Source organism: Rhinolophus sinicus, chromosome 1 (genome assembly GCF_057876585.1).
Source record: "Rhinolophus sinicus isolate RSI-liver-muscle chromosome 1, RSI-T2T, whole genome shotgun sequence".
NCBI lineage: Eukaryota > Metazoa > Chordata > Mammalia > Chiroptera > Rhinolophidae > Rhinolophus > Rhinolophus sinicus.
The window spans coordinates 204,395,331-204,419,258 of NC_142501.1; the positions used below are offsets into that span (position 1 = coordinate 204,395,331).

The window sequence follows — 23,928 nt, forward strand, 5'->3', positions numbered from 1 at the left end:
CGTGCTACAAGTGAAAACTGAGGAGAAACTGAATTTGTCTGATGGGAACGCAGCAAGTTGCCCTTTGAGCCCCATTACGATGTGCCTTAATCGTCCCATTGAATGGAATCTGAATCTGACAGCAGCATCTCTAGCAAGCTGTACAGTTCAAAACCAAAATCTCCAAAGTGAAGAGAAATAGGTCGCAGTTCTTGCACTACCCTTATTTTGTATGTCACTTCTTTCTGCTGAACAATACGCATTTATCAGTTGATCTTGAACTATTTCTAGTCCTGTGATCTGTCTTTATATTCAATCATTAGCATTAATCATTTAGATTATATTCTTTGTACTTTTTTTTACATGTTTTACACCAGACCATTGTGGAATTTTGCAGTACAGATGAATTTTGATGTTTCTCTTTTTAATGGTATTTTGTGAATTTTTTATGCCCTATGTTTAAGTACATAATGTCCCCAGTTTTATTTCTGTGCACAAAGTTTTAATATATAACGCATTGTAATTTAGAAGGCTAGTATTGTAAAGATGTGTGATGATGACCTGACCCGTGAACAGTTGTATAAACAGGTGGATACCAACTACCTCGACGCAAATTGATAAAAGGCAAAGGTATCTCTTATAATTCCTCTCTCGGTTATATGTGTAGAAAAATGACCATAGTTTATCAAGTAGCATGTTTCCATTCATAGAATTTGAGCTGATCAGTTTTCTCTGTACTTTTAAACCTTTCAAGTCTGTGGGCTGTAAGAACAAGGGCACAAATTGCATGTTTACTCTTCAGCAAACCTGTGCCTCTTACAGACAAGAATACCGTTTGGTTTCTGTAAGTTACCAATTTTGAATGAAAAATGGTAAATGGACTTAGACCTATTCATTTTATTGTATTTTAGCCATTTCTTTTAAAATGCAAAGGGATTTTTTTTTTTTTTAAACCAGGATATTCCTTACCTTAACTTTAATCGTGCAAAAGCATAGCTTCAGCAATGGCTTATGTGATTGTGTCTAAAACTTGAATAGTAAGAATACTAAAGATTTGGTGCTTAAATGTCTTTTTCCCAGCCGGACCAAGAAAGTTTTGGGGTGGTGGTCCATGTAAGTACGTAAGAACATGCCTCCTCCTCTGGATAGCCTGGCTGTGAGGTCAGTGGGACTCAGTCTGTGTATATTTTAAGTCATTTTTCCCTACCTCCTCCCCACACAAAAAAAATTACTTTTAAAACAACAGGGATTTAACAAAAGATTTACATAAAGAATTTGAAGCACAAGACACAGAGCCAACAGAATGAAAAACAGTCACCTATTTTTCATTGTTTGGTATCACCACCATACCTGCCTTTTCCTTTTGCTTAGTAAGCATTCTTAGTAACTATCAGACTCCTTTTATATTTCTGAGTTTTAGAAAGCACATATATATGTATGTAAGATAGCAATTTGGTTCTAAAAAGCACAATATTAACTTTAGCTCCATCTTAGAACATCACCTTAAATAAATGGCCTCTGGTAAATAAACCTAAAAGAGTATAATTATTAAAACAGATCCAATGTTAGGGCATTTATATTCTGAGTAATAAATAGGTAATTATCAGAGGGATAAGAAAGGTGTTTTGTTGGGTGTTGCAGAAGCAACGAGGACTGATTTCATACAGTGTAAGTTTCGTAAGTCAGGAAAGTGCCAATATCAGAAGATAAATGAAATTGACAGTAAATAGTGCCCATAAATTAGTATATAGAAGACTTCCTGTCAGACTCTTTTCCCACTAATTTTTATCCACAATAAATATTTATTTTGTTATGCCAAACGAAACATAGAAAGCAAGACAGGATTAAGGTGTATGTGTGAACATCTCTCCGACCCAGGAAACACCATCACAAGCAAGCAAACTAGGGCTCTCATATGCAAATACTTTAAGGAGAGAAATTACCCATGCCAGTAGCATTATCAAAAATGTTTTCAGTTTAAAAAACACAAAACAATATTATCAACATGAGAACTGCTGAACTTGGATGCTGGGTAATTTGGTTCATTATGCTCGTCGTCCTCCCTTTCTAGCCAGTTTGTGGTACCTCAATTGCCCTTGAGGTGTCGCTTTTTAAATGTGTTCTGTGGTTGAAATGTGTTCCTGTGTTAGATCTGCTGCTCCGTCTAAGTCATAAGCTTCTCAAATGCAAACTCCTAGCCAGTTACACTTACAAGTTGTCCATAATGCCAGGATTTTAAACATTTGTGTTCATACGCATCACCTGGAAAGCCTGTGTAACAAGGAAGTTCCCAGCCCTCCCCTCACCGTAGATTCTGATGCAGGTTTGTGAGTGCGCACTGACATACTGTCCTGAAGCTTCACCACACAGAGCACAAAGTCCTACAAGACATCAGGCTTTTTAAAATTTTGACACAAGGATAAGTTTATTGAAGCAAAGAACTGAACATAATTTTAAAGGACATTTATAAAAGGACTCCACCTCTATCATCTCTTCTAATTTCTATCCATTGAGAAATTGCTCAAGGTTAACTTTAGTTTTTCCTAGAGCTGCTGTTTTGGCCCGTCTCGGTAATCTCATCTTCACTTCTGATTCTGGCTCTGGAACTTCACGATCACTAAACAGATGTTGAAAATACATGAATTTAAATACAAGCTTTAAAACCAGTTTATTTATAAATAAAACTTTGTTTCTGACTCATTCTATTAGTGTGTAATTGATATCCTGATCCCACTAATTAAGCTGAAAACTAAAATCTCAACCAAAACCAAAAAAGGCTGGCTATCCAACAAACTGAAATCATGGAAAACATAGCTAATTTCTTTTTATAACCATGTACCTGGTGTTATACAGAAGAAGAAAAAAAAACACCAAAACTTTTGTAATGAAGCTTATAATTGAAACAGGGACCATAACAACTGCCCACAAGAGTTTTGGGGGAACACATGAAAAAAAAATAAGTACTCTTGACTTAGGCAATAAGTTCCTAAAACACTGTAAACAGTGTTTCCCCAAAAGATTTTTAAATCTAGTCAAAACTTAAAGTTATGTACTGTAATATACACATTACAGTCCTTCCAATGAATCAATGACTACGAGACAGCTTGTAGCTTCCTACTGTGGCTTAACTGGCAGAAACCAAATATAAACACCATATCACTAATGTGTCTAAATTAAAGGTAGAATTACTCTACCACTATAAATGTAGAGAAACCCAAATCTAAATCTCAAGAGTTTGCTAATTCGAGAATAGAGGAGTCATACATGATCACATAGTTAGAAGAATACATGGAAATATAAATTGAAAACATTCAAGATGACCACCTAGTCAAAGGCCATGCCAACCAACAGGAAAAGCAAATAAGCCATAGGAAGTCCAATGCTCTCGACAATGGAATTTTGGACTATGTATCCAACACACACCCATTTACAGCTTTCACTGGTTATGTTGTTTTACACTGAGTTTCTCTCTGTTAGAGTAGAAGCAAACTACATTTTTTTCCTACTTTTAGACCAAAAATATTTTTTAAAAGATAGGCCTCTACATATTATAGATGTGTGTGGCATACCTTTCAGAGTTGGCCTCCGAAGTCTGACGTCTCCTGTTAGTGCTGGCTGAAGCTGTCACTTTTCTCCGTCCTTAAAGACAAATTCATTATCAAAATTATCAATTGCTTATTATTTTTAATCTATTTTTTCTGGACCTACCTAAATCTTTCATTTTCCCTCTTCGACACATTTTTTCCTAGTTCCCAACCACCTTGATACCAATTATCAATACTGCAGAGAAAAGGAACCTAAGCAAGATTAAAAATGTATTAATTTAATAATACTCAAGGGAAAATATGGAAATTAAGTTATAAGGAGGCAAATTTTAGTTAAATTTGGAGGAAAGCGTGTGAAAAATGTTATACAAAGAAATAGAACTTTTAATCAGGTAATGGCTTCTTGTAAAATTCTCAAATATACACATGGCCAATTCAAATATACTAAAATATATTTCAGTACAAAAACTAGAGCCTTTATATGCTGGGGGTTGTGAAAATTCTACTTGCTAGAAATTTATAAGGTTAAGAATAGATGATACAGTTTGGCCTGGCATGCTCCCCATTTATAACAAAACAACATATATAAATGAAGTTTGAGCTATTTGAAAAAAATGGTGGCATTCTCATGGTACACTATCTGACTAAAAGCAAATTGTTCAGTATGACCATTTGGTTGAAATTTGTATACCCTACTTATTCATGTGAGACTTTTTTTTTTTCCTTTCCCCAAACCTTATGTATTTCCTTTTAAACTTCTAATGCAATTATCTCCAAGAAAATATCCAACAATATGGGACTAATTTGTGACATGCAGTAATTAGCATTTAAATAATTGACTACAGAACAATATTATGGCTAGATTCCATTTAGAAAAAAATTAAATCTGCATAGAAAAGGCCTCAAAAAACATTTTTCAAGGATTGAAATAATGTATGGCTCATGGGTGGTATTATTAGTGTTCTTTATATTGGTTTGCTTGGATGTATTACCTGATTCTTCTGTAATAAGCATGCATTGCTTTTGTAATAAGAAAATAATAAAACAATAAAAAGATCTTGAATTTCATATTTTTTTCTAAGTGATCCCCTAACAGTCAACAATTACATTATTCCAACAAATCCCCTATTGTTGGATATCCACTGGGAAATAAATTACGATGGGAAAATATGAAATAAAATGGGAAACAAGCCCAGAAAAATACTAGGCAGATAAAAGGGACAGAACACAAACAAATGATAATATAAAATCATCACTGATCATTTGCTAATAAAAATCCTTTTAATCCAAATAATCCTTTGCAATACCTTTTGCATCATATTTCTTTCAATGAAAAGCACTTGGAGCAACACTGATATAATCTTTTAGATAAGAAAGCAAAACCTAATACTGTCAGCTGAAAGAATTAAAAAGAAAGTGAAGAATACTTAAGACATTTATAAATCTTTGTCCCTAAGGAAACAAAGATAAGGAAACTTACAAAGTAAGTAGTGCACTGGAAAACACAATTGAAAAGTTTTATTATAAAACTAGCCTATTCACACTACCTCTGTTAGTCCTTTGCTGAGTGGATTTTGATACTCGGGCTGCTTTTACATCCTTGACAGGAGTTAAACATGCTTCTTTATTCTTTTCTAGTAAAGGAGATAATGAAACAATGTAAACAAAAAAATAGCCTCATGAAATATTTTAAATGGACTTTCCAAGTCAATTCTTCATAAAATAGAAATGACGACCAATCCCATTAGCAGCTATTGAAAATTTATCACAAGTCAGTGTTCCAAAAACTGAATTCTACAAAGTAAGCAAAACTCCCAAGAAGACAGTATGTATGGTCACATGATGAGAAATGTACACAAAACACTGTTAAGAGTAAAATAAACACTTATCAGTGATATGCTTTCCCAAGGGGATTAATGAGAAAATTTTTCCTTTCATTTCTGAAACCCAGCCACGATACAGAAGAAAAATGTGTCTCAGTAAAGATGAAAAGGACAGAGTCTTATAAATATTCAGGTTAGTATGTTGTTACCATCTTCATTTTGATAAATAATCGCAGTCGTGCTGGCGTCCTGTGCTGCTACAGCGTGGTCACCATAGTCTTTATTTCCTTTTTCTAACTGAATCTTGATTTTCTCCAAAGCTCTCAGACATGTCCTATCTTTTACTTGCTATAATAGAAAACATTATTAACATTTTTTTAAATGCAGCATTTTCTAATCTTTCAAAAAAACTACATGCTGATAGCAAGTTGTTTTAAAACATTCTAAAAATTCTATTAAATTTATAAAGGAAATATTTACCTCAAATGAGCAAAGTTACAGTATGCTAACATGTATAATTTAATACAACCATGTAAATTCTACTTTGATAAACATACATTCATAACAAGAGTAATTAGAAACTACTTTACCTCCAGAATCTCATTCAACAGAACCAAAAGATCTTTAGCAAGATTGCTACTGAGTTCTAAAGAACTCAAGGCTTTTGTATAGACCCGAATTTCTGGTGAACATGGACATGTTAAAATCTCATTGCAAATTTTTATAGCCAAATTGTCATGAACTGTTAAGGCCTAGAAAAATCAAGAGAAAAATCTTTGTAAATTGAAAATGGTATGATTACAATACAGTCCTAAACATTCCCAACTAATTATCTTGCCATCATCCCAAATGCAAAATGTCTACAACCAAATTTAACATATTCCTCCCCAAATGAGCTCCACTTCTGAACTTCTTATAGTGGATGCTGTCGTCCAGGGCCCAGGCACCCCCCCCACCCCCCCTACTACTGAAGCATTCCTCCTCCATCTCCTACCATTTGTGGAGGCTCCAAGCTCCCGGGTGCAGAACTGATCCAGGCTCTGCCCAAGGTCACACCTCCCCAAGGGTGGGTCCATATTCAGTGACTGATAGATGTACAGGTGCAAGAGCCCAGCTTTGTCTCAATTCTGGCTAATTTCAAAGGACTACCCCAGTTATGGAACTTCCTGTGGGATCACGGGGACGAAACACTGCGTGACAGATCAACTTATTCCTCTGCCCCAACCTATCTCCCTCGCTCTTCCAAGATGTTACCCCTGAGAGTTCTCCCGAATCAAAAAACGTCAACATCTTTGAGGTCTTGTCACGCATACTTAGAACCTTAAGAGTTATGGTGGATTCCTCCTCTCTCTTGCCTCTCAAAGCTCTTTCTTCTTTTTACCCCCAATTTTTTTCCCTGATAATTTCTACTGTTCTTTCTTTTTCCACTTTCTACTACTACTTTGTAGTATTCTTTTTCTACAAGCTTTTATCTTCTAATTATACATTTTTAACTGCTCTCTTTATTAATAGTCTCTATTTCTCTCACCAATTCACCTCATATAACAATTGACCATCAGGTTAATTTGTGTAATAAATAATTTTCCCATTAACCCTTTCATTATATGCCCTGCATAGTTACTACTGCAAATAAGGCTAACTCCAAATTCCTTACCCTAATATTCTGCCTCACAGGCCTAGTCACGGTCCTTAGCCAGAAAGATATTTTCCATAGTTCAAACATGACTTTCACAACCAGCTATATTTAATCACCCTTACTAAAAGTCTTTTTCTCTCTACCAAGCCACTCTCCAAATCCCAACAAGGGCCAACTGAATTTTACTAAGTTTAAAACTAACGCTGTACTCATGACCCCCACCACGAGCTTTGGCCTCTTCTCAAGTCCTAAAGCACTCAGCCGCTGTATCACGGACCCTTACTATATGTTGCCTAACGCTCTGTAATCTTTCCAACAATGTGTAACATAGTGACTTAAACGGAGTCCAGTCACTAAATATCAATTAAAATAGGCAAGCAATAGAATTGACTACTGAACATCGCAGAGGGGTTTAGGGGCGCCGATACCCAGCGCAGTCCAAAATCTGCACGTAACTTTTGACTCCTCAAAAACCACTAGTCATCTCAGTATCTGCGGAGGTACTTGTTCCAGGACCCTGCACCTCAATACCAAAACCCAAAGATGCTCAAGTCCCTTATATAAAATGGCAGAGAACAATACATACAGTCATCCCTCTGCATCCGCAGATTCCCAACCAAGGATCAAAAATACTGTTTCAATCTGCGGTTGGTTGAAACCGTAGCTGTGAACACTGGGATACAGAGGGCTAACTGTACAGTTATTGAAAAATAGCTGGTTTTAAGTGGACCCACATAGTTCGAACCCACCATCGTTAAAGGGTCAACTATATTTTCAACTTAATCAGCTAGCATGTGAAATTAATAACGTTAATTTTCAATATGGTGACAAGTTTGATCAAGTGATATTAAAAGATTAAACACCCAGAAAAAATTGAATTTTGGGGACAGGTTTAACTTTTCTTTGAATTAAAAACAAAAAGCTCAAGGCAAGTTTCATTCTTTGAATTCTCCTTCCTCCTATCAGAAACAGAGCAGGTAAGCCAATACTTGAAGACTCATTGAGTCCTAGATAACATAGGTCATCATTCAGAATGATTAACAGCCAGTAATGGGTGGGGAGTGGGTAGTGAGGGTGACTGATTTTTGGTAAGTCCTTTTCAGTGACAAAAATGTTAGCACTGATTTCTCCTATCTCCACATCTTCCAAAATAGCTTTTCCTTTTTCTTACTTTGTGCTATGCGCTACTACTTTGACCAGAAATCACAAGATCAAAACGTAGCTTCACTCTATTTCAAAGGGATTATTTTATCAAAAAAACCCGTGGCTTGCATGCCAAGTCATCCCTACAACTGACAGGCTATAACATACGCACCTGAAAATCCTGGGAATTCTTGGCCTGAGGATTCAACCCACTTGGTCTTGTCAAATCTACAAATAATTCTGCAACATTAGTGATGTCTATTTCAGCTAAAGGAGAAGACGCAGGAGCATTGGCCAGTGTTTGCAGAGTAGGAAAAAAGGCTTCTTCAAAACATTCCTGATTAGTCCTATTAAAAAACAATTTGAAAGTATACTGGCAAAGAAAAAGCATATGGTTCTTAAATTATATATCATGCATAAAATTCACCCCATCAAGACACAGTACATTTTCATCTAGGAAAGAGCCAAATAATTCTGGTAGGTAAAATCTAGGTAAACTATTTTCATCACTTACACCACTGAAGAAAAAGAATAAAGAACAAAATAAAACTACAGATATGATTCCTGGGGAGTTTGAATTTTACTTCCAGTCAGATTTTGATTTCCCGATAGGACTAAATACCTGCTTGCATAAGCGAACATGGGGAAGAACACGCCCAGGCAGTGGCGCAGTCGCAAGTCGTCCTCAGTCACAGGGTTGTACCATAACAAGACAAGACGAGAAAGAATTCTGCTGCTGACCAGAAGCCCACAGAACATCAGCTTGGCTAGTCCTTCTGCAGCTCCGGTCCTGAGTTCAGACACCTGATAAAAACGATTTTCACTCAAAGAAATTTTTTACTTGTATTTCCTTTTAAGCCTTTAAATGTAGCCTGTCTTATAAGATTTTTCTATGAATTATCCAAAAATCATTCATGTTATGAATTTGTTAAAGGCACATAAGATTTTATTTCCCCTGTTCGGTTAAGGCTATTATGACAAATTATTAGTCTAGCTATAAAAACTTGAATTCCCTCAGATCTTGAGAAAAACCAAAAGGACTTTTAAATACTGTGAAACCAAAAATCAGTGATGATGTCATCAAAATGGCGGTGTGAGATGAGCCTCTTGAACTCTCCCCTGGAATATACAATAAATTGAACAACTATAATTCCACAAAGGACTCCCTGAGTGCAGACAGGCAAGACGAAGAGGCTCACTACTGAATTCACCTAAAGGTGGGCAAACTGCATGAAGGGGGAGGAGGGAAACGGGAAGAGCTGAGACAGGGCCGCAGGGGCGCAGGACGCAGACCTAGCTCAGTGCTCCGAGCTCGCTGCTTCCCGGAACTACCGCAGCTGCAGGAGAGGGAAGAATTCAGACTGCTAGGGCTCCGCTTATGGCCCACAGGGCTGGGGGGGCAGCATATAGTGCGGCTGAACCCAACGCTCACGGCAGGGACCTTGGAGCAAAGACTGAGGGAAGAAGGCTGAAAACTGCGGTTTAAGCCCTTACTGCCGAGCAGAGAACGGAAGCCTTTAGGCACTGAGTCTAGCTGCCGATTGGTGGTTGTCAGGGGCTTGTGGGAGAGGAAATAGAGCAACTGCTTAAAAGGTTAAGTTTCCTTTTGGGATAATAAAAATGTAAAAATTAGAGGTGGTTGTTGCACTACACTGTGAATGTACTAAATGCCAATGAACTGTTCACTGTAAAACTGTTAGTTTATGTTATGTCAATTTTACCTCAATAAAAACAAACATACAAAATTTTTAAATTAAATGTTTATCTATCCTAGAAAATGTAGTTCAAGAGTACCTTAAGAAAAGAGGTGTAATCCTATACCCTACCTTGGACCTTCCAACCACTCGATGTAAAATTATTTTATTTCTTAAAGCTCTTGATACAATTCCTTAATGACTTTAATAAATCACAAAGATGGAGGAAAAGATGAAAAAATAAGAGCAACCCCTTTAAATAGTCATTTCATTTTTGTTTACATTTCAATTCTCTGCACATGCAATTTGATAGCGAGAAACTAAGTATATTAGAAGTGAAAGTGGAATTTAATTATGATATTCAAAAGGCAGTTTTGAAATGGTGGCTAAACTGAAATTTAAGCCTAAAAACTATAAGAACATAAACATACATGCTGAAAATGATATTTTGTAATAATAGGGCTGTGATTATTTCTTACCTCGCTATCTAAGAAATCAGAAAGAAGTTTCAGAACATGCTTGGCTGTAACCATCTCTTCTGCTTCTTTTGATTCTTGCTCTTCATCAGTGTTTATTTCTGCATCTTCACTTTGAAGGGCTTTGCTTTTTTCAGTTTTAAATGGTTCAATCCCAAATGTCATGAGTTGGTCAAAGATTGCTTTTAAAGCACTTATTTGTATGGTCACATCATCAATTTGCAAAACCTAAATTGAAGCATCCCCCCACCAAAAAAAGTGAATTCAGTAAACTTTTAATTGTTTATGCTTTATAAAATTAACATGTATCTTATTTGCTTAGTCTAATTTCACAAGTGTCAAGCCTATAAAAACATTTTTTAAATAATTATAATTTCCACTTTAAAGTTACTATTTTCATTTGTACCATAACATTTAGTTATATTTTCTTCAGAAAAATTTCATCTTAGGTCAAAAAAATTCCTGAAACTAGTGTCAGGCTGAATTATATTACTTGTTCTTTTATTTAAAAAATAATACATTCAACTATGATGTGTGTGTGTGTGTGTGTGTGTGTGTGTGTGTGTGTATTAAGATACAGAAAATCTGTTCAATTATATTGGAATTGTTGTGGGCTATTTATCAAGACACAAGCGTTATATTTTAACCAGAAAAAGCATTTATTAGAACATCAATACTCTTCTAAGGTTATCGTTTCATTAAAGATAAATTTTTCTCTTATTAGCTCAATAAATTCAGATTTCATTATAAAGAGATTTACTATATTATTTAATTCACTTAAATTTTGGTGATAGATAAACTTAGCTATGTAACTTAACCTTCAGAATAAATAAAAATCAACTGCAAGTTGGTCAAATTAGTAAATTGAGAAAAATGTATCAAAATTATAAAACTTTGAAGGAAATTTCAAGACCCTAACTATTATACATTTTCTAATGGCAAAACCTACACCTCTGTCAAAGCCAAATGCTTGTAAGAGTGCTGTCATGACTATTCTCTACAAATTCTAAACATGTTACTCGCTAACAGCAACTTCGTTTTCCTTGCCCTCCTCAGTCACTTACTGGCTAGCAACAGATGCCAATATTGGAGACTTCCTTCAGGAAGATTTTTTTTTAATTTCCTTCTGTTGCCTTTCTAACAAGTGTTTAGGCATTTCTTAAATCACTTTTTATTATTAAAACTGACTTTAAGAGAACTGATCTTACTCCCCCCAAAGAGAGCTATTTTCCCCTTAATCTAAGATCTTCCTATGATAGCCCTGAAAAATACCTTTATAAAGATAACTGAATTTATTCAGTGGTTGATCTCTTTTGTTCGTGAACCTTTGCGTACCCCGCCCAGAACAACATACAAAACTATAGGCAAGATTTCACATGCAATTTACTTTACTGCATTTGAATGTATCATTCACAAACAACATTTTTAATTCAAAAAAATTATATCAAGTTATTTTATTCAGGCAAATATTAATAGTTAGTACCTAAAAAGATTGTTTAGAGATCAAAGTTGCTTAAACTGAAAAAAAAAAAGGTAAACTTTAATTCTGTGACAGGGCTGCTATCAGCTGGTTTGATTTGAAGGAAGGTATAACTGTGGAATGATCTTGATAAGAAATATTCATTTATCTTTCACATCAACCTAATTTTCACAATCCTGTTCACTACAGAAAATTATATAGGAGCACACAATATCAAGGTTCCTGCAGCTCTCTCAAGTGGGGAATGAATCAGTATTAAGTAACTTCAAAATGTTCCAGGACACTCTTAAGCGTTAAATTTATATTGCGTTTCTTCTGTCTGAAATAACCAAACCACTATTACTGACATTATGTCAGCAAAAATTAAAAGGATCAAAATTCACATTTCATCCTTAAAGGTCAAGTGAACTTAAATACCTTTTGAAAGAGTTCTTTTATGGTATTTGCTTTTCTGCAGTACTAGAAATTTTATATGACTGTCTACCTCTATAATCTTCTCTATCAGACAGAGTTCCAACTTGACAACCACAACTTATCATTTTTCAGCAGCATTCATAACGGTATATTGAACAACTTGATAAAAGTTTCACTTCATTTTTAGAGCCAAAAAGAACTACTTTGTAAGCTAGACATTAATGAAAACTTCACTATCAAATAATCTAATAAGAATTTTTCTTTCACTTAAAAAAATGTAACGGCCAGGGTCAATCTAGCACTTCAAGATAGAGCTTCTAGAAAGCTAGCAAAGTGAAGTAGAGAATTTTCTGTTCTAATTTCTTAGCAAAACCGCTTTGAAAATGTAGGACTTTTATTCCTGGGCATCAATTCATTTCACAATAGTAAACAAGACTTCCTTTAGAATTACTAGCAGAACCACTGATTATTTTTGTCTGTGTGTTTCCTCTTCTAAAATGTAAGCTCCATTAGGACAGCAACTTTTATCTTTTTTTTTTTCCTAAGCCTAGAATAATGCTGAGCATATATATCATTCAATAACTTTTGCTATATGATTAATTTAAAAAGTACCTTAAATAACTGACATTTCATCCTTTTTCTACAGAGATGTTTTAATAAGAAATCAAAGATAAAAATGGAGTCTCTAAAAGTCATCCCATAATAATTACCATCATCACTAGCCCAGAAGAGATTAAATTTAGAGTACTAGCATTATCACCACAGATTCTGAGTATTTATTTCAGGAAACACAATCAAGATTTTGTCACATGATAAGTCCTACCTGCAACAGTAATACAAAGTGTTTACTTGCAAAACTCTGATTCTGCAGTCCACAGCATCCCAAGCATAAAACAGCCAGATTTCTTACTACAGGATGAACGCTTATTATTCCAGGAAGAATCTAACGTGAATTAGAAATTATAATAATTTTAATAATTATAATAATTTCACCTGGACAAGAAATTTACAATAGTATATAAAAACATGGTCAAAATGATAATTTCTGCATGATTTTGTAGATCTACATTTCCATATTGTCTATTAACTCAAAGAGTCAAATTTTAGTTAGAAAAAAAGATAAATATTAAATTGCTAAAACAGAAGAATATAGCCAGAGTAAAATAATCTGATCATGAGACAACTCCTCAATGGCCACAACTTTCTCACCTGCCACAACTTTCTCAATGGCTTCCCAGTGTTCATAGGACAAAGACAGAACTCCTTAACAGGACATACCCAGACCTTTATCTGTATTGTCTGAATGTAATCCTCACAATATGAAGTAGCCACTACATGGTTTTTTTTTTACGATTTATATTTGTCCGATGTTTAAAATGGTCATCTTTTCATTCTTTTAAACCCCAAGGAACACATTATTTATAAAATGAGGAAGGAGTGGGCAAAAAAAAAGCCTCAAAGGCCACAGACATACCAAAGATTCAATGATGCCATTCATGGTTGCACCTATACCGACTGAAGTGGACATCTGCTTCAACAGTTCATAACACAAAATAAGACACTTCTGTAGTGTTTCAGCATCATTCTAAAATGGAACACAAAATATTCAGCATTAATAAGAATATCTTCTGCCTGTCTCTTAAATGTCTGCTTTCTCAGGGCTTTGCTAAGGCATTCGCCTCTGCAGACACTCCCTGGACAATCTCATCCAGTCATACAACTTCATTTACCATCTCTGAGCAGCCCAGCTATTTTCTAAGGTTCAGACTCATATGTACTGCTAGACGACATTTCTTTTTATATGTTCAAATCCAGAATGTCCAAAAGGGAACTAACTCGTCATTACCCAAATCCCTCCTCCTCCTGTGCTACCCAGTTGTCCAAACCAAATGCCTAGCATACATTCTTAACTCACTTTTCTCTCTGTTACTAATTCCTAAATACTTCTCCAGTCTATCACTTCTTTCCATACCCATCATCATTATCTTGTTCAGACTAATCATTTCAAGCCTACATTACTGTAACAGTCTTCCAACTGGTATGCCTGCCTCGGCTTTTACATGCTGCAATGCATTTTCTGAATAACAGTGCTCTTTCTAAGACATACAAATTCTAGTGGTTGACCAGGATCCTTGGATAAGGCAAAAATTTTAAAATATTGCTTACAAAAGGCCTCACATGACCTAACCCTTCATTTCCCCCCAGATTTCTCTTACCTCCCCCCATCAAGTCATGTGGACCTGAAGTTTTTAAACACAACAGGCATTCTTTAACTTCTTTAACATGTCGTTCCATCTGCCCACAACATTTCTCTTAACAATTCATTGAGGAAAGGCAACACAGAGTACGCTAAAAGCATAAACCTAAAGCCACTTGCCTGAAATCCTGCCTCCACCATTTACTATCTGTGTGACTTGCCCTCTATAAAATGAAAATAATAGTACCAACACCATAAGGTCATAGTGAGAATCAAATGTATTCATACCTGTGAAGTACTTGAAGCAGTGACTACCACAAAAAAAAACAAACAAACAAAAAAAAAACCACATCCTGTAATTATCAGCATATATTATTATTTCTATTCAAATCGCAGGTTAAAATATTTTTCCTCTAGAGACACCAACAACATCCTACCTGGGTTAGAAAGGTAAAACTTAAAACCCCTGTACTATACATAAAACCCCTATACTTCCCTGGCCAAAGCACTTATTGTGCTATGCTGTAATTGTACTATAATAGATTTATAGCCCTGAAATAGGACAAACGAACACATAAATGGTCAAAGAAAGTCAAGTTAAACAGATATTAATCATGGTAGACCACCTCTGTTAAAGAAAGACAGAGACCACCTCTGCTAAATTCTGACCTGCAGTTTATATAGTTTTTCAGTTTATAATATATTTTCATTTTTCACTGTAAATTTGCTTCTCAAATTTAAGAGCCCATGATCCAAAGATTTTGTCAAACAAAAGAAAGAAGCTACTAGCTATGAAAATAAAATTCAGGCATACTCATTGGGAAGGTCTATGGCTAAAGTGCTCGAGGACATAACGTAACGTAGAGAACTCCACTGTATAGTCCACTCCTCTCTAGCAAGCATTCTTTTTATGAGAATACACTAATCAGCACTTTCCAAGCCAAAAATACAATAATAAACGATGTTTACTACAAAAGGCAAGATCCTAAAAGGCCTCCTGAATTAAAGTTAATATTAAATAGTACAGCAATTGAGACCGTTCAATCTTATGCTAAAATAAGGCTAGTTTGTCAAGTACAACTAGGTTTAAAAAAGAAAGACTGCATAAACAGCTTTAAATGTTACTAGATATTTAAGTTTAGTTTTTCATTTAAAATGAAATACTTAGTTTTTTCTAAAAACAAGAGTCCAGTCATGCACACATAATGTTCGGTCAAGGATAGACCATGTATACGGCAGTGGTCCCGTAAGATTATAACGGATTATAAGCAGAAAGTTTCCTTGTGATGTTGAAAGAACAGGCTAGACTTGGCTAGATGTTGAATTTACTGCTAGCTATGGGTGGTTCAAATAGACAAGGGGACTCAGTAAGCTGTCTACCTGCTGTGCACCAGCCTGTGGCTGGGGCCAGCAGTTGACCTGGGGTGCGGGGGAGACTGGGGAGGAGCCTGGAGCCAGCCCCTGCCTGCAAGCACATGCCCCCCACACAAGCCTGCACACAATCTCCTTTCCTTCCCTGTTTCTCTTTCACTCTCTTTCCTCCCCGTCCTGTCTTTCTCTTTGCTCTCACTCTCCACTCTTTCTCTCTGTCCTCCCCCGTCCCTTTTATATTTCTCTTCTCAAGCTCAGGGTCTCTTTTGATCTGTTCTCCATTTTTCTCCCCTTTTCTTCCTTCACTCTCTCCCTCATGACCTGTAATCTCCCTCAGATGGCACCTCCCTCCACTGCCCTCTCCCTGCCCTCCCAAAAGGTGTGCGCAAGAACACACACAGACACATTTTCTTTTATACTGTATTTTTACTGTAGCTTTTCTATGTTTAGATACACAAACACTTACGTTGTTACAGTTGCCTACAGTATTCAGTACAGTAACATGCTGTACAGGCTTGCAGCCTAGGAGCAATAAGCTATACCATATAGCCTAGATATGTAGTAGGCTATGCCATTTCTAGGTTTGTGAAGTGTACTCTGTAATGTCCACACTGACAATATCACCTAATGACGCCTTTCTCAGAATTTATCCCCATTATGCAATGCATGACTGTAAATAAGTTTTAAAAGATATTTGTATAATAGAATGGTATGGTTACCACAGAAATTCTTTTCCTAGCAACAGAAAGGTCATGAGTCTTCCACAAATACAGTAAAGATGAATAGATAGATGCATTTTCCTTTCCTGAACCACTGAAGACCAAAAAACAAAAACAAAAAACCCAAAACAGAAGGAAACCACTGGAAGGCAGGAAGACTTTAGATTCCAGGGATTAACAATTAAGAGAGCAAATAAAGTCCTAGCTATAATTAATTCAAGTTAATTAAGGCCTTTCAAAGTCTGAAATAGAAACAGAAGGAAAAATGTTTCACGATACTGTTAAAAATCCCTCCAAAGTGAATGTATTCTGACAGCTTTCTGAATTAAGAAAATATGATTTAGCTAAGATGATTAATAAACAGCTGAAATTTAGTTTAAAACAATTATCTATACCTTCTCCACATGGACTTCTTTAATTTCAAGTTGCTCTGTCTCTTTCAATAGGTTTACTTTGTCATCTTCTAATGCTTTTATTTTTTCTTTTAATTCTGATGCTTGATTAAAATCCTGTACGGTAATACAATTTTCCAAAGCTTCTTTTGCCTCAATAAGTTTAACTTTTATTTCAGCCATCTAAGGAAGGATGTAAATTGATTGTGTAAATACCAAACAAAAACTATTAATATGAAAATCTGTAGCAAACTAAAGAGTATAATGTAACATCTCAAGGACCCAGCTGTTAATCAGTCAGGCATATACAAAGTTGTAGTCTTCCTGAAACAGAGATCTGCAAATCTTTCAGACTGACATAATCTGGTTAACATTTTAGATACTCTTATAGTTTAATAGTTAATCAATAATTTGATTTTGTAAGAACAATTTCGAAAACGTACCGCAAGAGGAAATAAAGGACTTGTGCACTACATTATATTCAAGCATTTCTTTAATTTACAAGAGATTTACCTTGAGTTCTTTCTTTCTTACATCAGCTGGATTAACACCAACAGTAACAATGGGCGCCCGAATCTCTGAGATAATTTCTGTAATCTGATAAATATAATTCAGAGTACATACTTTAATCTAGGTTTTATTTCAGAAAAGTGATATCAAACTGCTACATAAAATTCCAAGTAGTATCCAGAATCTCTTGAAAAACAGAGCAAAACATACAAGTAAAAATGGTACACATTCTATTTGCTAGACAATTTTAGAAAGAAAATGACCAAACAATACATCTGACTAAAAACTCTAAGATTATGGAAAGATAATAGGCACCTAGATATTGAAGATAAGTTCTCATACATTGCTTGAAAAACAGAAAAAATGAATAGTGTCTAACCTTAGGTGCCTTTTATAAAACTAAAATTCTCTGCCCAAAATCCTCAACTCCTTTCCTTGTTTAGATCCACGGGAGCTAAATATAAAATATAGAATACTCTTTCATTGTTCCAATGCAAGAATGATGACAACATAACTGAAGACTTTCCTTTCAGAGCCACTGGAACACTAAAGCTGGTCGATTGAGGAAACGGCTCCATCCCAAATGAGATTACTTAGCAGACACTGGAGAACCACTAACTGGAAATGTTGTAGAAAGGATTCATGTGTAAGTATATATATATATAAGGAGGGGTTGGAAAAGACAACTTCTGAATTAACTTACAACTCTGAGACTGTTTGAGTTTATGAAAAGCAATGACACAGGTCTGGCTTTTTTGCCTACCCCAAAGAAAAAAACACTTGGCAATAGTAATATTATAATAACATTTATTTCTGTATTTACAAAGCACTTTATGAACATTATTTCATTGAACAATGAAAGCTAGGTTTTATTGTTATTCTTATTTTGCAGACAAGTAAAAAGGCTGAATTAAATAACTTGCCCAAAATTGCAAAGCCAGAAAGTACTGGAGGGGATGTGAACCCAGGTATGTATAACTTGAGCCAGCTCTCAAACTCTCTAGAGACCAATGCCACAATACCTTTTCCCCAACTTGCTCCATTGCAAATTCATACAACACAATGATAGGGATACTAAGAGAAGGAGATTTTCTTTTTAAATGTGTGAGAAAGAGATTTGATTTTAAGTTTAAAAACTTGATAGACAAAACTAAAACAAAAGGCAATTAAAGACAAAGCAAAAAATACTGAAAAGTAAGACAATATTCAGTCATTGACCAAAACCTCTTATCTTTATCAATAATGAAGAAAATCACTTACAATTTGTATTCTCTTATTATCATCTATAATGATGTCGAGCAGTCTCTCAACGAGAAAAGATACTAGGGATATTGGGGTTGTGGGTAGAGTAAGAATCTCCTGCAAAATAGCCAGCAGTCGTTTCCTGCATTCAAAAAGAACTATTTTAATTTAAATATGATAGTAGAAACACTTTATCTCTATTTCTGCAGGCTTAATCACATTTGTCTCAGTTCTTTTTTATATTTATCATTAAAAGTACAAAAAATATGTATAGATTTTAGGTCAAAAATTCATGTTCTGCCAAAAAAATAATTTTTATAAATGACCTTGCAATCTTTCATAAATCAACATGATGAAATAACAAAATATCAAATTTTTAGATAGTATTACTAGCCCTCTCTGTAATAAAGGTAAATAGATTTTTAAGCAAACACCTGCAATTTCATTGATTTATTCAGAAGAAACTGAATTAAGACCTCATATATTTTATACACACACACATACACATACACACACACACACACACACACACACACACACACACGGTGAGGGGGAAGGAGGGAGGGAAAGGGTATATTTCCTCATATATTACATATATAAGAGGAAAGAGAATACTTTATGTAACCCGTTAGAGAGCTACGTAGGTTAAATATATTTAATCATATTGTAACAAGACTATACTTCAAGGAATTCAAAAGAGCAAATTTGAATAAGGGTTAACATTTAGATATACCTTCCTCCTTCTTCATTGGCATCCAAAGACTTAATAATTAAAATCAATTGTTGACCTATGAATTCTTTTGTCATCAGATTTTCAATACAGGAAAAATCATTTCTCTGTTCATCATTAACAACTGGAATGCTCTGAATATAACTAAAACAAGCAGAAATAATAAAATGTAGAATCTGTTAAGAAACATGAAACAGCTCCCCATTAGCTCAAAAAAGGGTCTTTTTAGGTTCATATTAGTCCAAATACATGGATGCTTATACGATGTTATACTAATTTGGTTTACAGAGTCAATTCTATACTATCATCATGAACTTTCACAAACAAACATTGGCTGAATCAAAAGAATTTGGAAAATGTATTTTCATTAAAGAATCAAATTTTCTTTGGGAAATTTTCAAAAAGTACATATTTATGTCTCTCAAATTAATAACTAACTATTTCAATGTTACTAGGATTATCAATTATAAAGTTCTGAATCCCTTCTCCAAAATCCAATTATTCATAAAGAGCTAGTCTCCGTCATCATCCCTAATTAACCATTATTCTTTTGTTTAAAATAGCAGTAATAATAATAGTAATTACACAAATGATCCATGAATACGACCTTTTAAAAAATCAGAAAAACATAGATCATGTCATGAATTTGTATTATCCTTGCTTAGATGTCCTACTAATCTCCATATTGTTCTTAATTTAGTGTAGGTGCCACTAAACAAGCACCATCAATTACCCTCTTTTAGTCCTACTATCACTACCCAAATTAAAGCCTTTTACAACCCTCACTCAGAAAATACTCATAGCCTACAGAAGGTCTCCCTTTTTTGAGGCTGGTGGGGAAAAAAGCTACTAAAAAGCAAAATTAAGAGGTAAAGGTTAAACAGCTACCATGTTTCTCCCAAAATAAGACTGGGTCTTATATTAATTTTTGCTCCAAAAGACGCATTCGGGCTTATGTTTAGGGGATATCATCCTGAAAAACCATGCTAGGGCTTATTTTCCGGTTAGGTCTTATTTTCAGGGAAATACGGTAGGTGCCTTTCGGTTGCAATATGAACAACCTCCTTAGGTTGCCAAAGGAACAATCTGGATGAAAAATGTCTTTTGTAAAATGTCAACAACAATCAAGTTACAGAAACTGCAGAATTATGTAAGATGAATAAACTGACATAAAACAACCAAGAGTTTATAAATCTCTGTTCATAAGATTGGGACCTTCACGAGCCACCCTTTCAGCGCTAGCAGGAACTAAAGGAAAGCTACAAAACTGATACGTAGATCAGTAGTTACTGGTCTATGATGGTCTAAAAAGCTTCACTCATCGCTGAATCCCTTGCTACATCACCCCAGCTTTCACACAATGCATAGCATCAAGACTGAGGGTATTTTTAAAATAAATTCAAAGAGTAGTTGTTTCATTAATAGATAACAAATCCTGAACTCCATAAATATAACTTAAAACAGACCAATTTTAATTATCATAAAATCATCCGTTTAACCATTTTTAAAGCTATTCATTATAATGAAGAGACCACTCAAGAAAACCTTTTTTAAAAGCTCACTCCAAGAATTTGTATGTAAAGTAGCTTTCTAAAAATTGTATTTGTGTCCCTTTTTCTTACTCAAATTTAATAAGCCTTTCAATATCCCTGATTCCTCTTTATGTGAATACCTGATAACAGAAAACTTTCATATCAGAATTCTGAGTCACTAACTCTTCCTGCTACAAAATGCCTGAAAATATATTTCTCAGATGATCAAGAAACAATTTTTCCATTTACTTTTGTTTCTGTACCTGAGTAAACTCAGCCTATTTAGAAACGTTGCTCCAAAAAGAAAAATCATCCTATTTCTTAAGTATTCTTTCAATAATTAAAATACAATTTTTAAAGTTTTCCTTTCTATAAGTGGAAAAAAACAAGTTGATTCAAGTTATTTTCAAAGCTCACAGATTAAGTGACAAAGGAAATACAAGAATGAGGAACCACGCTCTTTACATGTCAGTATTAACTAAGAATTAGTCAATTTGTGAAGCAGTCCTTGAGGAAAGGTTCCCCTCTGTTACTTAAATAAAAAATATTCAACATTTCCTCATATTTTTTGTTTTCTCTATCTTCTAATAAGCATTTACTACTTTTATAGTAATACATATTACTAAGCATTGCATCAACTCATTCTTTCTGGAAACATTTCAGTATCGCCAAAACAGCATTATAATTAAATACTCTAATTAAATGTTAAAGCCTGAAATAATTACCATTAAAACACTTCACAGTGCTCGCTTCGGCAGCACATATACTAAAAACACTTCGCAGATTCACAAGTTTTTCATGATGTTACTATGAGCTCAAGCTGTAAGTATTGGCTCACATTAAAGATATTTATTCTATATTTAATATGTTGCATACAAAATTCAAATGCATTCATAGCTTTGCTCCCTAACTTTTATGTGAGACCATTATAAGCAAAAGCAGAATAGTGTATTTCACACAAAGAGAATTCAAGGCCATAATTCATATTATATGGAAGAAGCTTTTTATTATTTATTTTTATAAATTTTTATTTTTTATTAGTTTCAGGTATACAAAACATGATTAGACATTTACATACCTCATAAAGTGATAACCCCAACCAGTCTACAATACCATTAACTACACTTCCTATGCTGTACTTTATATTACATGACTATATATATTTTTTAAATTATAGTTGACATTCAATACTATTTTATATTAATTTCAGGTGGAAGAAGCTTTTTCAAAATACATCAAAAACATAAAATTAAAAATCTACATATCAATAGCTATCAAAATATACAGTGGTACCTTGGTTTTCGAACGTCTCCGTTGACAAACATTTTGGGTTACGAACGCCGTAAATTTTATGGAACTATGATATCATTAGATAGTAAAATTCATGCTAAATTTGCAGTTTTAGGGGTTGATTTTAAAGGTCTGGAACGGATTAATCCATTTTGTATTACTTTCTATGGGGAAACCACACCTCGGTTTTTGAACGTTTCAGAACTCGAACGGTATTCTAGAATGGATTATGTTTGAAAACCGAGGTACCACTGTATAACCTTTGGCTCAGCAATTCCACTTCTGGGAATCAACCCCACAAAATTCCAAATGTACATAAAAAATGTACAAGAAAGTTCAACATCCCTTTATCATCAGAGAAAACTGGAAATACCCTAAATGTCCATCAACAGAGGAGTAACTTAAATGATACCACCACACTCTTGAATGATATGCTGTTAAGACTGTGGTAGATTTATATGCACTAATATATAATAATCTCAGACATCAGTAGTTTAAAAAAAATTATGTATAGTGTGCTATATTTTTAAAAAGCATTTCTGCATTTACTATACATGAATGTAAATGCAGAGGAGGTTTGAAAGTGTATATCCCAAACTCTAAGAAAATCAATGAGATTGAGTAATTAGAAGATAAAAGAGGAAATTCTATATTTTTACTCTATATACAACTGTATTAAAATTTTGACAAGAATGCATTTGTCTTATTTGTAATTTTAAAGTGAAATAAGCAGAAATTAGAATCATTCAAACAATTTAAGAAAAAAGTACATTTTGAAAACAAAATTTTTAAAAACAAAAGCCAAATAAGTTTTAATACTAAAACTGGCCACAAAGGGCCACTCTGTCAGTTAGAACACCATGGCCCATGCACCAGATCTAGCCTACTGTTTATTTTTGAATAGCTTGCAAGCTCAGAATTTTACATTTTTAAATAGTTTAAAATATATATATGCCAAAATATATACATGTCTAGATATATACATGTGACAAGTATATGAAATTCAAATTTTAACAGTCATAAAAATTGATAAAACTTTTATCGAAAAACGGTCACCCTCATTCATTACATTGTCTTTGGCTGCTTTTGCACGACAGCAGAGCTGAATCACTGTGACAGAGACAGTACAGCCATGAACTCTGAAATATTTACTATGCGGCACTTAGAAAAAGTTTCCTAACCAATTCCAGAGTAACACTCATCATTATCAACCTTATGGAGAAATGTGCATAATCACATCTTAACTTTTCCCTAAACATACTGACTTTGTTCTCTCAGTGTACGGACCAGTGCAGGATATTATTCAGAAAGACTCCATGTGCATAGCTATTTATTTCTGCCTGTCCAAAAAAAACAGTTTTTAACTTATTCCCAATCAAGCATGTCTCCGAGGGAGGAAGCTGAGAGGTTAACATAGATAACAACACAAGTACATTCCAAACCAACCAAAAGGAAAAATTTTACCTCAGTAAATACTCTGCATATACTACAGGCTCTGGCAAAATCTGTTCTAAAAATTCTTCACCTTCATCTCCTTTTGATTTCAAATATTCACAAAGGACACGCCAATACAAAGCAATTTCAGGAGTTAATGTTTCCAGTGGAATCAATTTCCTTCATTTAAAAGGGAGAGAAGAAGAGAAAACATGATCTTACTATCCACTTAAAAATCTGAACTGAATAGAAAAATGGGAATAAAAAGCAAACTGGATTTGTAACCACTATCCTTTTAATAGCAAAGTCATTAAGTTAGCC

The 23,928-nt window shown here is 34.4% G+C and overlaps 2 protein-coding genes and 1 pseudogene across 12 annotated transcripts in view; 1 reads left to right on the forward strand and 2 right to left on the reverse strand.

Moving 5' to 3' along the window:
* Positions 1–4,592, forward strand: part of LCORL (ligand dependent nuclear receptor corepressor like) — a 122,792-nt gene extending 118,200 nt beyond the window's left edge. For 10 of the 11 annotated variants that reach the window (XM_019744431.3, XM_088792690.1, XM_074321707.2 and 7 more), the window contains one exon: positions 1–162. In XM_019744431.3, coding sequence (XP_019599990.3) covers positions 1–14 — 14 coding nt within the window. In that variant the 3' untranslated portion in view covers positions 15–162. The other variant, XM_019744436.3, reaches the window with a different exon arrangement.
* NCAPG (non-SMC condensin I complex subunit G) overlaps positions 2,377–23,928 on the reverse strand; it is a 27,434-nt gene continuing 5,882 nt past the window's right edge. The window contains exons 7-21 of the mRNA XM_019744437.3: positions 23,638–23,787; positions 19,355–19,495; positions 18,640–18,763; positions 17,383–17,466; positions 16,873–17,052; positions 13,665–13,775; positions 13,014–13,133; positions 10,300–10,524; positions 8,749–8,930; positions 8,299–8,473; positions 5,938–6,099; positions 5,557–5,695; positions 5,072–5,158; positions 3,549–3,618; positions 2,377–2,596 (exon numbers count right to left, since the gene is read on the reverse strand). Coding sequence (XP_019599996.3) covers positions 2,482–2,596; positions 3,549–3,618; positions 5,072–5,158; positions 5,557–5,695; positions 5,938–6,099; positions 8,299–8,473; positions 8,749–8,930; positions 10,300–10,524; positions 13,014–13,133; positions 13,665–13,775; positions 16,873–17,052; positions 17,383–17,466; positions 18,640–18,763; positions 19,355–19,495; positions 23,638–23,787 — 2,065 coding nt within the window. The 3' untranslated portion in view covers positions 2,377–2,481. The remainder of the gene's footprint in view (positions 2,597–3,548; positions 3,619–5,071; positions 5,159–5,556; positions 5,696–5,937; positions 6,100–8,298; positions 8,474–8,748; positions 8,931–10,299; positions 10,525–13,013; positions 13,134–13,664; positions 13,776–16,872; positions 17,053–17,382; positions 17,467–18,639; positions 18,764–19,354; positions 19,496–23,637; positions 23,788–23,928) is intronic.
* LOC148759328 (U6 spliceosomal RNA) lies at positions 19,974–20,074 on the reverse strand (annotated as a pseudogene).